General features: G+C 36.9%; 1 protein-coding gene across 4 annotated transcripts in view; it reads right to left on the bottom strand.

The window, feature by feature from the left end:
- Positions 1-15,011, bottom strand: part of RAB28 (RAB28, member RAS oncogene family) — a 63,706-nt gene extending 48,695 nt beyond the window's left edge. The window contains exons 1-3 of one of the 4 annotated variants that reach the window (XR_012055532.1): positions 14,387-14,619; positions 7,216-7,312; positions 1,949-2,037 (exon numbers count right to left, since the gene is read on the bottom strand). Coding sequence is in view for 3 of the 4 variants with exons in the window: in XM_072928011.1 (XP_072784112.1) it covers positions 14,387-14,996 (610 nt within the window). In the remaining variant the exon portion in view is untranslated. Of the gene's footprint in view, positions 1-1,948; positions 2,038-7,215; positions 7,313-14,386 lie in introns of all 4 variants that reach the window. The other 3 variants (XM_030270755.4, XM_002195192.7, XM_072928011.1) reach the window with 3 other exon arrangements.
- Positions 15,012-15,944: the final 933 nt, after the last annotated feature.

Consider the following 15,944-nt stretch of genomic DNA (forward strand, 5'->3'; position numbering starts at 1 on the left):
TAAAAGACACAACCCCAGTACCAACCATAGGAAATAAGATTGCTAATCAAGCATCAATACAACACTGAGCTATAGACCTTTAAATCCAGCTGTCCACTCAGATTTTCAGTAAATTTGTGGTCCACCCATTCCACCAGTATCTCTACATATTGTAAAAATATTATGGGAGATTATGCTAAAGGCTCTGCTGAAGTGAAGGTAATTCACATCCATCCATCTGCTCTCCTCTCCACAGAGCTAACGATCTAACTACAGACAGCAATCAAGCTGGCTGTGCACATTTTACCCTCACAAACTCCATGCTACTGCTTCCCAATTACTTTCTTGCTATTTTGTTGTTCATTCACAGGATTTTTTATCCATATTTAAAAGGATTTCCCTTTATATATACTCCTACTTGTTCTACTTTGCTTTTCTTCTTTTTCTTATAAAAAGGTACAGATGTTCAACATGAAATAAGCTTATGCCTAGAAATAAGCTGAAAGCAGTGCCTTTTCAAACTATTCATATAATTTCATGAACAGATGAAAATAGAGACAATTTTATGCCTCTTTAACAGGCACTGTTGCAAAGCTAATGGAAAAGTGTGTTAGAACTCAACTTTGATGATGAGAAGCCTCTTATAGATGATAAGAAGCCTCTTACAGACACTGACAATACATGCCAACACTAGGAAAGAAAAAACACTAGTCCATTAAAAAAAAATAGGGTTAAAATGAAGACTGGAGGAAGACTAAAAACAGAGAGATTGGACGTAGGGGTTTTTTGTTAACGTGCTCTGATTTACAAAAAAAAAAAAATCAAACTTTAGTCTTATTGATATCAACTGCTTATGCACTTTTGGGCACTGGTATTAACTTTTTGACCTGCTATTTTTGCTAAGAAACTCCTAAGTTTATCACCAAATTCAATACAGACAAAGCTAATAGCCTTTTATTTCCTTCATTAAATTTACTTTGGACATATGGCAACAATTTGCGATTAATCAAATTCCCTCTGTCATGGAAGCCACTTTCTCCAATTGCTTGCTAGATCTGTAACAGGTTAGCAAATCATGTTTTCTTTATAACAATAACATGCAATAAACATATGCAACAGCTAAAAACATTAACTTTTTTAGAATGTAACAAAATGTTACATTAACAAGTTTCTCTTTATCCAATTAACTAATAAATCCCAATCTCTTTCATTAGCCATTCCTGTGTTATATAACATTATCAAATAGCACATGTTATGCCTATTGGTCCCATTACAAACTCCAAATTAAGGAACAGAGCACATTTTAGGATCACTCATGCTAAGAAGGTTGGTATTTATAATACATCCTCCTAAATCATCTCATGATTCAAAATACAGTTATAATACTTAGGTCTTAATCCTACCATCCACTTTAAGTTGCTTAGTCAACCTGAAGATAAATTTAATGTTCATTGGACAGGAGTTCTGCAAAAATATTTAGCTACCTGGTTGTCTCTTTTTGTTTGCCCTCTTATAACCACAGCTGCATGTATGAGTTTAATGGTGTAGGATTGCTCTTAATTTCCTCCTTCTACCCTTTCCCCCCAGGAGGCAGCTGTTCTGAAAGCAGCCACTCTATCTACCACGTGGATATCCAAATAGCCTTTACTATTTATTGTGATTGCTTTTCTTAACTCAAGACACAAAGCCTGGAAACAACCATCTGTTCTTGGGAGTTATTCAGTTCTATAAATGCACACACTTGCTTAGCTTTTTATGTTAGCTCCAAAAAATTAGCTACATACCAAAATTAAAGTAGCATATTAATATCAATTAAGTTTAGATTGTACAGACATTCAACAGTTTTGAGATTTATTAATCAATCAACTAAAAGCTATACATAATGTATGTATGTACAAATTTAAGAACAAAGTTTCAATTAATTGTATATCATTGCTACAAGAAATAATTATCAGCATTTATACCGTACCTGAGCTCCATAAATATATTTATCCAGCATTTTGCCTCCTATTGTTTGTCCCCCTACATCCCACACTTGAAGAGTAACATTCAAATTTCCTGGAAAAAAAATTATACAGATATTGTGTAACCTGGAAAATTTAGATACAAATATATTCAACAACAATAGCTTTTAACAAGTACACAAGAAACAGGAACTAAATTATGAAACAAAAATTATTGTATCATCTGGGAAAAAAGTCATTTGTGTCCAGCTAAGCCATTAAGATACAGCAAAACTATAGCTAGTTATTAACATATCTAACATTAACAGAAAATAATTGGACTTGCATAAAGTATAACACTCCTGAATAGAAATTACATAATATATTCCACTGACAAGACATGTAAAACTGGACGAAGAATGTTATATAGTGAGGTACTTGGAACTGAAAGGTAACACAATTAATGCCAACTTATCCACATTATTTCATGCTGTGTGTCCCTTCCTCACCCCCTCTCCAAATCTTTCTTACAGATCAAGAAGCAAGAAAAATCTTCATGATAATTTCATTTTTGGTAGTGATGCTGACAGTAGTATACAGTTACAGAATTGTATAGCTGAGAGTAAAAAAATGGAAATTCTGACACACATCTAAATTGAGGATGCAAACTATGATTATTTCCTCCACTCTTCACCTTAAGGCATGAAGCTAAATTTGACATGATTTACATAGTTTCATCTTCAAAGAATCTACACCAAGAATAGACCCTCCTTTCTAGTCTAAACCATTTTTAAGCTATGTTGAAACTGTAAAGAGGTTTTTAAAAACAGAACTAACAAAAAAAAAAATCAGTGTAAATGCAGAATATTTAACATCCTACAAATAATACATAATGTGCAAGATAACTCAGCAATTCACAGATCAAAAATATACACAGAAAAGTATGGTACCATATACATACAAACATATTAAAGTATACTTTCTCACATTTTGCAAGGTAAGTACTGTTTTCAGAACTGATTACTGTACTGATTACCTGGGAGCACCAAACTATAACACAGTAAGGACTAAAAAATTTTTTTCTAATCCACATACAACTCACGTGACACTTACATGTTAATACAAATTCTACATACTCACAAATAATCACAACTGCTTGTTAATTTTACTCCTGGATTTCAAAAAAATGCAACAAATTTCACATCACAATAATTAAAAATTGAGTGAAAATGAGCACATTATTTTGACTTGCTAAGAAAGATATATTCTTAATTCAACTATTTTACATAGTTGACAATCTGATTTTACACCACCTGATCCATTCACAAGTAAGTTTGTAACTGACACATTCGCATTGGTTACACAAGGGAATGTGCTCCATGGAAATGTATCACTGTACTAGGTGAAAATAACAGGAAATTATAACTATATAGCTGAATATATGCTAGCAGTGATATTATATGTACCACATTATATTTTTATAATGCACTTTGCTTTAATCTGGTTAAAAGAGCAGATTCCCAAAACTACTACTTTGGTCTCAAAAATACAGAGATGAATATGAAACAGTCCTATTACTATTAAGCTACTCTGAGTTTTATGTAATACCAAGAGAATATCTACATGGAGCTTGGAAAACACATCATAAACACCCCAATTTAATAGAGGCACCCTTTTATAATCAACAAAAAGCTTATTTATTTTAATAGTTCATATACTATGTATTAATTAATTGATTAATTAATTACTTTAAAAGCTTGTAACATAAATGATTGCAAACAATGCAGGAAAGTCTTCCATAAAGCATCTGGAATGGATAAACTAGTGCATCCACAGTCTGAAAAGACTTTACATCCTCAGTGGGTAAACAAACTATGCAGGCTCAAAGGCTCACCATGCTGTAGTAGTCTACCCCTATGTATTCTGCTGGAAAGTCACTGTGTCATTCATGACAGCTATATTGGAAAAAAAAAAAAACCTTCATAAATAGTATCACTTTCAAAATCAGTAATTTTTAGATGCCTAATTTTGTGTTCAAGTACTCTAAAAAGTTTCAAGTTGATTTTTCCTCCTAAGGAAATAATTATGCACAGCATACTGGCCTTAGTATTTCGATAACTGCATGGAATAACCTTAAAAATGTTAGTGCATTAAGTTAAATTAAATAGTTAACTGTGACTGTCCAATTAAAAAATCTCCTATTACAAATTGTTTATTCAGCTTCATTAACAAAAGAAAAGGAAATGGGGGAAAAAAAATTGAGATGTTAATTTAAAGTGAACTCCACCCTAATTAGGACCTCACTAACTATGAAATTCACACTGATCATCTCCTGTGCAAAATGCTTCATTTTCCCTTTTTTTCATTTAGGTTCTGTAATATTTGCTTTTCACTCAGATTGATGCTGGGGAAGAAAGAAGGATGTTAGGATTATTCTAACAAAAGGAAAATCTGCAGGCAATTTACCTAGCAAGTTTTTAATTAGCAACTGAGATAGTAGCACACAAAGTTTTCTGCAAAATTTTGAAATCTTTTATTTTGTTCAATTTAACAGCAACATAAAAACTAAACACTTAACAACAAAACAAAAAGAAACTACGCATAGTAAGACAGTTCTTAGAAACAGTCTTAACACTCCAATAAAAATAATGGAAGAATCCCATCAAAATAACACGTAATACACTATTAAGGAAAAAAAAAATCCCCAGCACTTCTTTACTCGGTAGAAAATGCACACAAGTGCAAAGCTGAAATACAAGAGGCAGCACAGTGCAGGTGTGTAGATTGCTTCTGGCATGAACTGAAGCCACTGAGCTGCTGCAGCAGCGACCCCGTAGAGGGACACTTGGTGTACTGGTTAACTTTACTTACACTGCTGCACAGTCAAGATGGTACAAAAACAAAAATCTGAACACTTTTTACACCAACGACTTTAAAAAAAAATCCTTTTAACAGGAGAATCCTGTTTACTGAACTGCACCCACAACCTCCCATAAAGTATACAACTATGGCTCTTAAGAGTCTCTATCAGCAGACCCTCTGACTAACAGATACACTATTTAAGCACTAAAACCTACACCATGGTTGCATCCAGACTACACAAGATTCTGCATCAATAAATATAATGAAACTGATAAGCACTTAAAAAAAAAGTATTTTGAACAAACTGCATAAAGTGAATTTGTCATGTTGAACAACACTGAACACATTCAAAATTTTTCAAAGTATTTCTGATTTGTATTAAACATTGCAAAACTGCATTAGTTACTAAAACAATTGGAGACAAATGCCATTTTTATCTTAAAAAATAACTTTAAAAAAACCCAAAAAAACCCCAGAAAAACAGTAATTTGTTTTGTAAGTTAATATATTTTAATGAAGCCCAATATAAACTTCTGTGCAAATCTAGAAATCTGTAATTTTAATTTCTGGAATCTTTGCTTACGTTGAAGAAGAAAAAAATCAACTACTGAACCACAGTTGTTCATCAATTCTCCTACTGAATAAGAGAAATTGAATCCTTTTCCTACTGATACACACATAATTTCTGCGCAGCAGTATCAATATTACTCTCAAGTAAACATAACAGCTACACAAACCCAGAACTAATCAAGAAATTACTGAAGTAATGCTCCCCATTCCAGTATTTAGAAATGTTTCCTCCCTCCCTCTCACTACCCACGACTAGTCCAGTTTACCTATGAAACAGAGAGCCGTATACACCCAAACATATATACAGCTATAGGCAAAGTCAGAGTGACAACCTACAGAAAAATGTTTCTTCCTGAATATGAATACAAATGCTACTGTTCTGAGGAAAACATAATCTACAGACTTTTTGGTGCTATTTTTATCTGCATTCTGATTTTATTACAAAATAAACTATGAATGAATGAAATTCACACACAATATAAACTATGAACAAAAATGAATGAAGCAACAGTTGATAATTTTCCAAATTTTCTACTCAACGAGAATATTTAGAATCCTAGTAATGTACTAATAGTTTCTGTATGCTTAACAGCTGGAAAAAAACTTGCAAAATACAAGTTCTCAGCATGCACACTGCATGATTTGTGTACACATTCCACTTGCAAGTACTGCTGTTAAGTATTATACACATTGGTATTTTTAGAGGCTTGAGCAGGACAATAGAAAAATTATTCTGTTGATTTTATGGAGAAATAAGCACTGGGATTTGGTACTTTATCATTCATCAGATACTAAAAAAGTACAGCAAAATGGCCAAACCAAAATAGTGAACACAAGGACAATCTGAAAAGATTATTCCGTTTCACTTAAGAAAATATATAAACATCATAAAAAATTATTTGCAATATAGTTTTTTTAAGAAAAGAAGTTCAAGAACTGCATACATTTTCTTGTAACTTCAGGTTACAGAAAAAATGCTTACTTTCTGGGTTTGCTTCCCTCCTCACCCTTCACAAGAAGACAGAATTACAGAACTTGCATCAACTTTATCAAATCTCACTACAGCTTTTAATAATTATGCTAACTTTTTCTACCTTTTGATTTCTGAATCCAGAAGTAAATGTTTCTAATTAAATATTTGCATACTTAGAATATGAGTACATACAAATCAGTGAAAAGACATATTTTAAACCCCAATTGTTCACAGACAAACTTAACCAGCAATTATTCTTTAATTATTTCTTTGCATTTTCCATGCAGTGTGCTGCAACTGGCATCTAAATAGTTTCTTTGCCATCGTGAAGTGAAACATCTTGAATGCTCAAACTGTACTTTTATGAGTGCCGAGGGACCCTAAATTTTAGTGGTCTATTAAATGCCAGCAATTTCATGCTGCCTTGCATAAAACAGCATTCACATATTAGAGCACTGTGAATCCATAGATGCATTATGCTTCTCTCACATAACTCAAATATGAGTTGCGTATTTCATTAAAAAATATATATATTTCTTTCAAAACACATATACTTTTTCAATTAATATGCTTAAAATTCTATTTCATTGTGTGTGGCACTACCCACATGGAAAGTGAGTGCACGCAAGCAGGGATTCTAAAATTCATCAATATAGATAGCATTCCGTTTATTTTAATTCATTGTTTTACTTAGAGATATAAGTTGCAAATGCATAACTCTATGACACCTGGCAAGAATGTACAAACAAAATATTCTCCAAACAACTTAATTTATTTTGCCATAAAAATCACTGCACTAAGCTTATTTAGTACACATTGCTCTGAAGAATGTGTTTCTGCAAGTCTTGCTGCCACCCAATCTTTCAGTGTTAGTTTTTATTCTCTTACCTGGCAATAATATCCTTTTCAAGAAGAAGTCCAGTCCTAAGGTTTGTTTGTACTGTTTTCCAAACGTTTCTTGGGCAAAACGTGTAGCTAAGGATGTCTAAAACAGAACAGCATCAAATTAAGTTGTCATTTTTAACAGCAACAAACTTTATGTTAACCCAGAAGTATGAAATACAGTTAAGCACTTTTTAAATCAATGAATGCTAACAGTGTTCATGGATTTGGGTTGACAAGCACTCCAGTCAGTTTCAACATAATAACAGGAGGTGGCAAATGCTACTAATTTTTGCAAAAAGAAGCAAGGTGCGTATTTGCTTTGATTTCAAAAATACTCTAACAGTCCAATTACAAAATATTGTGCAGATTTGAAGGAGGTATCATTAGTATGCTCAAAGTTACACAAATCTAGGTGACACCATCTGTACGTGAAGATCTCAGTATTTTTAAAAAGCATTCAGTTCCAAAACAAGGGTCCTCCCCTGGTAAGGAACACCATGACCAATTTTCTGGAAGAGAATAGAGATCTGCACAGTGCAGAATCCCACAGGGGGCTCCTACGTGCGGCAAGATTTCTGCCACTGTACATCAGCTTCAGGATCAGGGATTTCAGAAACTCTAAAATGGGAAAAGTCATTTCTTGCACACAGAAAAAGAAGTTAAACTCATATTATGATAGCGCATTTATAGAATCATTTGTTTCAGCAGAAATTTGAAAATTTATTTCTTTAGTTGGTATTCTGTAGATTCATGAAAGCAAGCCAATACACTGTAAACCTAATAAGTTTTTACTATATACAGCTGAAAGAATATACCACTAACCTAGGCAAACTACTGAAGTAAGGCACTTCTATTCTGTCAGTAGCAATTTAGTAGCAATTTAAGGTCTACTTTCAAGAAAAAAAAAAAGGGGTGGGGGGAAAAAATAAAGGGAAATAAATAAATAAATAAATAATGTCCATTAAAAAAGTAAATGAGAAAATAGTAGTACAATCATAAATAATTCCAAAGTTTGTATTGTGAAAAAAAAAATACTAATATAAAAAATTATAAAATACAACCAAAATCAAATTAGTGTACATTTAAAAATCTCTTGTTGACATGATTGATATGACTTCTGTAAATAAAAGTACAAATTAACTACAGCAAAAAATAATCTAAATATTTATTTACATATATAAAGAATGAAAAATACTAGGAGGCTTACAAAACCCTTACACCATTTGAGAAAACTCAAAACAGGCCAGAAGGGTTTTTTCTTGCTAGTTTTCCATTCATCAAGCCATGAAGAGATAAGTCACATCAATTATTATCAGAAATTGCAAAGAACACATTGTTGAATCAGAATTGTTAAGAACACATTTAGTTAAAAATGCAATAGCAAAATAATGCCAACAGTTCTGAAAAATAAGAATAGGCAAGGTGCATGAATAGAAGGCTATAACAAAGATCTAAATTAGGTTAATGTCAAATGTACAGGGGAAAAAACCCTTTTTTTGCATTAAAATATGCTTACCAGAGCTCCAGCATTAGCACTCTAGTATGAATAGGCAAACATTTATTCAACTACTAGATTTCCTATTAAGTAAATAAAACAATATTTACTTTTTTCATGTTTCTTTATCATATTTATATTCCTATCACTGGCATATATATAATGAATGGTATTTTAATATCAGAAGATATGTTTAGGAAACAATTCAATAAATTAGTGTTAGCCTATGGCAACATTTTCATTTACTTCACTGAACTCAAGCCCCAAGAGGATTAAAAATAAAAAAACAAATGGGGTAAAAAGCAAGTAAACTAGAAATAGCATGAGTATGCTTATATATTTATATCCCTGTGGAAAGAGAGAAGACCACAGAGGCTGTATCATGAGAAGATTCTTCTGCCTTCAGTTATGTGACAGTAATACTAACAACACACACAAAATAAAATCCAATATAGATTCAGACTATAGTATTGAAAGAGTCAGTCGAACTGATTCATTAAATCCCAACGGTTAGCATGTCAAGATTACAAAAACATCTTTAATCTGTCATGACCTTAAAGATGTAGATGAGAATAAGATGACTGCAGGAATACACCATTCAGTCTTCTTGAAATTTTGCTTTTTGGAAAAGTAACTAGTGCCTAGATTATTCAAGTATCATCTGACTATTATAATTCTATATTCTCCAACACACTAATTTAGATCCTTGTTAAATAAGTAACCACTACCTTCTTGTTTTAAAGGCTCAGAAAATATTAGCTTATCATTCCGTGACACTCAATATTTCCTGAGGACTTCTAGAGCTGTTAGTAAAAAAAAACTATATACATTCAATTAACAGCCACCCTATAAGAGAAGCAAGTAATCAACAGCATGGCAAAGTCCTCTTAAACGAGTTTTCTCCACTGTGCTCTTGAATGCAAAAGAATTTATAGCACAAAATCATTGACTAACTCCTTCTTGAATTTTTTTCCTAATAAATCTTAGAGTTCAAGGAAGGTGTTGGATTACCAGTCTAGGATCCTGTATTTATTCACAAAACAAGTATTTATCCACAAAATTCTAAGAGAAACAGTTTAAACTTCTTTACAACAATAAACAAAGAAGTTATGTCAATGCATATTCAAGGGCCTCTACAATGCAAATACTCCCTTCAAATCCCAGAAGTGTTCACTGCCATGCTTGCCAGAAAAGATTTTGCTCAACAGTTTTACCTGAGGATATGCTGAATACAATCTATATAAGAATTAATGAAAGTTAAATAATGGTTCAGAAGAACTGTAGTTGTAAAAATAAGTAAGCAATCAGTGACCATTTTTTAGAAAGGTTGCATTCCATAGAATTCCACCTCAATGTCAGGGTCAGAAAACAGTACGATAGAATGAAGGCCTTTGTTCCTTTGCAGCTCTGTTAAGACAAACAGGCCATCAGCTTGCATAGCAGAATTTCCAGCAAAAATTCCATCAGTTTGGAAGGTTCACACACCTGCCTTAAATACTTCAAAGTGAATGTCAACATCCTATTCTAAATATTCTAAATATAAATTACTCTATTGAGGGTTGGGGTTAAAAAAAAACTTTTAAAAACAAGAAAATGTCTTTGGGCTCTAATGTACAGCAACCAAGAAAGCAGTAATAAAAAATAAGTACAGTATTCTAAGTTCAAAATACAATAGGACATTTGGGAAGGTTTTTTTGAAAGAAGCAAATATGGAATTTAACCTTACATAAAAGGCATGACAGTTCCTTGCTTCTGTTTTTCAATGTCAACAATTCAGCATAAACTGAATTTGACATGCTGCTGCTGAAGTCCTACACAATGAGTAAAGAGGAAAAAAAGCAAACAATATCTATGAAATAAACTAACAAGTAATTAAATTGAAAGTCAAATGGAACAAGCAATCACAGCCAGCTCTGACAATGACTACTCATCAGGGCAACCAGAAACTTGCAGGGGAAATCCCACCAATGACAACTCTTTGAGTAAAGTCCTATAGAATTAAGTTTTGAGAAAGCTGTGCCAAAGTGTAACATCATAGTTGTAAGAAAGAAAACTAAACCCAAAATTCAATTAGATGCAAGCACATAGTTCTGAAGCTAAGAATTTCCATTCATACATGATCTCTAGCCACAAATTGAAAATCTACTTTCCAAAAACCACATATATCCATCCTCTCTCTCACTCCCTTCTAGAACATCAATGCCATTATCCAAGCACAGCTATGCTCATCCCTCAGTCATGTTCTATCTTATTGGCAAGAATTTTAGGACAAACAAAACTAAAACAAACACTAGGCTAAATAAAGAAATGCTTTAACTACCATAAAAACACATAAATGTCCAAGCTAATGTCCTTCCATCCCACTGCCAACTACTGATGCAACTTCCTTCACTGGAAAAGAGAAAATTATCCTAACTTTTTGACATTTGATATAGACCCATTTGATGCAAATCTATTTAAGGCAGCTGGGTCAATCTGCACAGCACACTTCATTCAATTTTCCATTTGCAAGACTCAACAGTGACAACAACATTTTTGTCACCATCTATGAAGATTTTGAGCCCAAGTGTAACAAGACAATTAGAATTGGCATAATGCTTAAAAATCTGCTATCAAAAAAATTCCTAAAGTAAGCAGGACACTACTTTTTATGCCAGCCTATGTTTTAGGTCCTGCAATTCCCATACCAGCTTGAGCATTCATTATTTCATTTTCATCATCCATTGTTACCAGAAAGAAAAGGTAGGATGTTTTTGCTACCATACTCTAGTTCCAGCTACAATAGATAGCAAATAAATAAAACCTCAGCACACCTATTTTTCAGGAGCTCCCTTCCATTAACAGCTCTGAGATTTATTTCCAGAGGCCCAAAACTTTTTACAACATTAGCAAATCATAATATTCTATCTCAAATCCATGCATCCATGTATATTTCAGTACGAAGCCAATCTGTGCACAAAAATAATATAAATATCTGGATCATAACATCATTTTTTTCCATCCATAGTAGTAATGTTGGTTTATTTTAATGGAAAATAATTTTGGCCCAAGAAGAGTGGGTTGATTTAAAACCTAGACATGTAAGGCTGTTGTGTCTATATTCAGAATTACGGAGCCAACTGCTATTAATAATTGCTGGATTTTTTTCATCTCACCTTGTCCCCACTTCTAATTGCTTTTTAGATTGTTTTCCTAGTTTGTCTAGTTCATTAAAATCATCCTCTATTATCTTCTGACTAACCAGTCTTGCTTCCTTCACTTTTGCTTTTCCACAGTTCACCATTACCTTACCACCTCTATTTTACCCTAAGAGTTTTACAGATTCTACTGTCTCACTTTTCTTATGCCTTCTTCCACTTTTCTCTACTTGTGTTTTCTCCAGCAGCGCTTATTGCTATCCTTAAAATTCTAAGTATCCAATTATAAATTCAACCACCTCAAAACAAATTAATAGAAGCAGAGCACCCCTCCCTTGCCTCATGAATAGAGCAATTCCTAGCTATTGTAAGTATAAACGTTATCTTTAGCTTGAACTGACATTGATTTAAGCTGCTACCAATCCTTGCACAGAACCCAAGTCACATCAATGATTGAGGAAAACAGCAAGTTTCCACCTGACCCACAGCAACAATTTTTTTTTGTTGTTGTTGTTTGGAAAAGAGGGGGTAAAAGAAGCCAAATGTGAATACTTCACACTAAATACAAGATACAGTATTTCAGATATATCCCATCATTTTCTACACACCTCCTGTCTCATGATCCCAGAGTGACAGGAAGAGGAAAACCAACACCTTGCACAGTAAAAGAGAGATAAGTATGCTGTGCCTAAAGACCAGCTGTGAACCAGATGTGAGACCCAGGCAATTTAGAGCTGAAAGCACATAGACATACACAGGTTTCAACAAGTAAGCAGAACGAGTAGACAACAAAAGAGAGGAACCTCAACAATTTAGTCTTCTGAGGTAAAAAATAGTACTAGGTACTATTCCATTCCATGACCCAATTGCTTCTTTATTTTTACAAGACCTTACAACAAATCTGTGAGTGCTGGCAGGCCACTGGGATGGTGGGAAGGAGCCTCTATTACAGCATCATCTAGGGGGGACGGAAGGAAAAGCAGCCCACCAGAGTATTGCTGCTGCTCATGCCCACGAACCTGCCATGGAAAAGTGAGATTCCTAGAGTCAGCAGGAGATGCAGTGAGTGGCAGCTCCTGTGAGAGATGTAGGAACCAACAGGAATATACATCAAAACTCAAGAATGCTTGAAAATCCATGTTTGGCAAGAGGTCTTGCCACAAGCTGCTCAACAGCAGTAGTGAAAGGATTCTTCAATTTGAATGGAAAACTCCTGGGAAATGCTACCCATGAAGCAGCACTTCAGCAGTCACTGCTGTGCATTTATTATGCTCTCATCACACAGCTGGATGGAATTGCCCATCTACTGACTCAGATGAACACAATACCACTTCAGACTGGGTTTAGAATCACTGGAGACGAAAAAAAATGTTTCTTTATAGAGCTCTGAATAAGTAAGTGAGCAAAACCACATGTATTTTCACTTAGAGCTTATTCCTATTAATATAAGGCAGTTCATTTAAACCAGCTCTACGAACATTTTCACTTTTTGTATGAACTGTGAAGAAAGCAGAATTTCTTCTCCTTGTAGTTTCAAAAGTTAACAACAGAGGAAAGAACTGTATACTTCAATCATACAATAAATTTAGTATTTTCAGGCATATCTCACAAAATTATTCAGGCTATATATGAAACTAGATATGTTCAAGTGCACAGTTAAAATCAGTGACTTTAAAACAGTTAAGAAAGCAGCCTTTCTTTTGCCTTCTTTGGTCTTTCCTTGTCAACATTTCCCTTTTGCAAAGAGAAATTTCTTTGATTATTGTTTGGTTGTTTTGATTATTGTTTGATAAATAAACTTTTATAAACAGGATTTCATTATAGTGATTACACATAGGGGGGGAAAAAACCCATAAACATAAAAGTTACAAACGAAAACTAAACAGACCCAGCAGTGCCTTTCCAAACTCTGGAACAAAGTAACTCCACTAGATGCAAACTGCTCTATCCAGCTCGGTAGCTCTGTATCCGAAAGGAAGGGCGCCTGCAGACCCAGCTAAGCGACTTTCCCTGCTCGTCCCTTTGGAGGGGAGCTGCGAACCCTCGTGCTCGGCCCCCACCCCAGCCCTCCACGCCCGGGGCACTGCAGCCCCCGAGAGCGGCTTCGGGCTGTTCCAGCGGCTCCAGCCGAACAATTCCTGCCTCCAGCGCGGATCGGCAGCGCACGGGGATCCCTGGGAAACTCCCCCAGCACAACACGAATTACGTTATTCGCCGCTCCTTTTCTCACGGCTCAAGAAAATCGGTTACAGTCGTGTACGTCTTTGTGTTGACGACACCTCCTCGGGCGCGGCAGCCCCGTCAGGGGCTTGGCAGCCGAGCACGGCGCGGACAGCGGCGGGCAGAGCCCGGTCCCCCGGGCAGGGCCCGGAGCCGAGGGGCAGCAGCCCCCGCCAGGCGCAGCGGCTGCACACGGACTGCCAGCGGCCGCGGGCTGTTCCCTCCTCAGCAGCACAGCCAGCGGCAGCGTGAAGGGGAAGGCCGCGAAGGGGCTCGGGCACCGCGGCGAGGGAGAGGAGCTGCCGGCTGGGCCGGCACTGACCTTGCCAGTGGTGCCGTCCCCCAGCACCACCAGCTTGAGCTGGCGGTCCGGACTCTCCTCCTCCTCCGTGTCCGACATGATCTCTACGGCCCCGGCGAGAAAGAAGAGGCTGAGAGCAGCCGGGAGGAGACGGGTGCAGGAGCGAGGGCGGGACAGAGAGCAGAGCGAGCGCCGCGCTCACGACGCCGGCAGTAACGGCGGAGCCACCACCGCCATCTTCCTTCGGCGCGCCCTCCGTCGCTAGGGTCCGCACGGGCGAAACCAACGACAGCGCTGAGGGAAGGGGGGAAACTGTAAATTGAGGGAGGGAGCTACAGCTACAAGTCCGGGACACACCCACTTCTGCTCCCACAGAGCCGGGAGATGGTTCAGCCCGGCTGTCGGCCGCACGCTCGGCGGCCCGGGCCCCGCAGTGACGCCGCGCGCGGTAACCAAGCAACGGGGGCGGGTTGGGGGCGGGGCCATGGCCGCTGAGGGGCGGGGCCGGCCCGTGTCGGGCTGGCCGGGGAGGCGGCGGCGGTGGTGTGCTATGGCAACTAAATAAAGAGCTGTGGCGGCCAAATCGTAGAGGCACTGAATGGTTTGCGTTGTAAGGGACCTTAAACATCATCTCATTCCAATACCCCTGCCATGGGCAGGGTCAGCTTTCTTTAGACCGGGTTGCTCAAAGCCCCGTCCAGCCTGGCCTGGAGCGCTGCCGGGGATGGGGCAGCTTCTCTGGGCAACCTGTGCCAGTGCCTCACCACCCTCACAGTGAAGAATTTCTTCTTGATGTAATCTAACCCTGCGCTCTTTCAGTTTAAAGCCATCTCCCCCTTGTTCTATCCCTACGTGCACTCCCTTTCTCCCATGTAGTCCCTTTCTGGCGCTCATTCCCACTTTAGGGGGCCTGTATAGTAAGGTCACTCTGGAGCCTTCTTTTCTGCAGACTGAACAATCCCAATTCTAGGGACTTGCTTACAGCCTCAGAACTTTTCTATCCATGTAGGCAATCAGTAAGAAAACTTGTAAAGATAGTGCTAGCTGAATTTTAGGCCATTACTTTTATTACATACCATGGCCAGGGAGAACAGGCTATGATCTCCTCTTTTGCATCAGCCTTCCCTGAGCTGAAAACTGCCAGTGTCCCTTCAGCCGGTCATCTTTGCCATAGACTAAACAGCTCCTCTTCAGTCAGTCTTTCCTTCGGTTGTCTTTTCTAGACTCCTGATTATTCTTCTTGCTTTCCTTTGGCCCCTCTCCACTTTCTTGCAGTACTGTGCCAAAAACTGGATACAGTACTTCTGTTGAGGCCCTGGGAATACTGAGCAGAGTGGAAGTATTACTTCATGTGTCTTGCATACAAGACTTCTGTTTGTATATCCCAGTATGATGTTTGTTTTCTTGACGGTATGACATTGCTGACTCACACGAATCCTGATTAACTAAAAGAGCCTCTGGATGCTCTCCTGTTATTGACATTTCATACATGTTGAAGCTTTATTTCTGTTTGACTGTAGTACTTTCTGCCTTTCCTCATTGAATTTAATCCTGTTTCAGGCTACTTGCAACATTTGTC

The sequence above is a fragment of the Taeniopygia guttata genome, chromosome 4 (assembly GCF_048771995.1).
Source record: "Taeniopygia guttata chromosome 4, bTaeGut7.mat, whole genome shotgun sequence".
Classification (NCBI taxonomy): Eukaryota; Metazoa; Chordata; class Aves; order Passeriformes; family Estrildidae; genus Taeniopygia; species Taeniopygia guttata.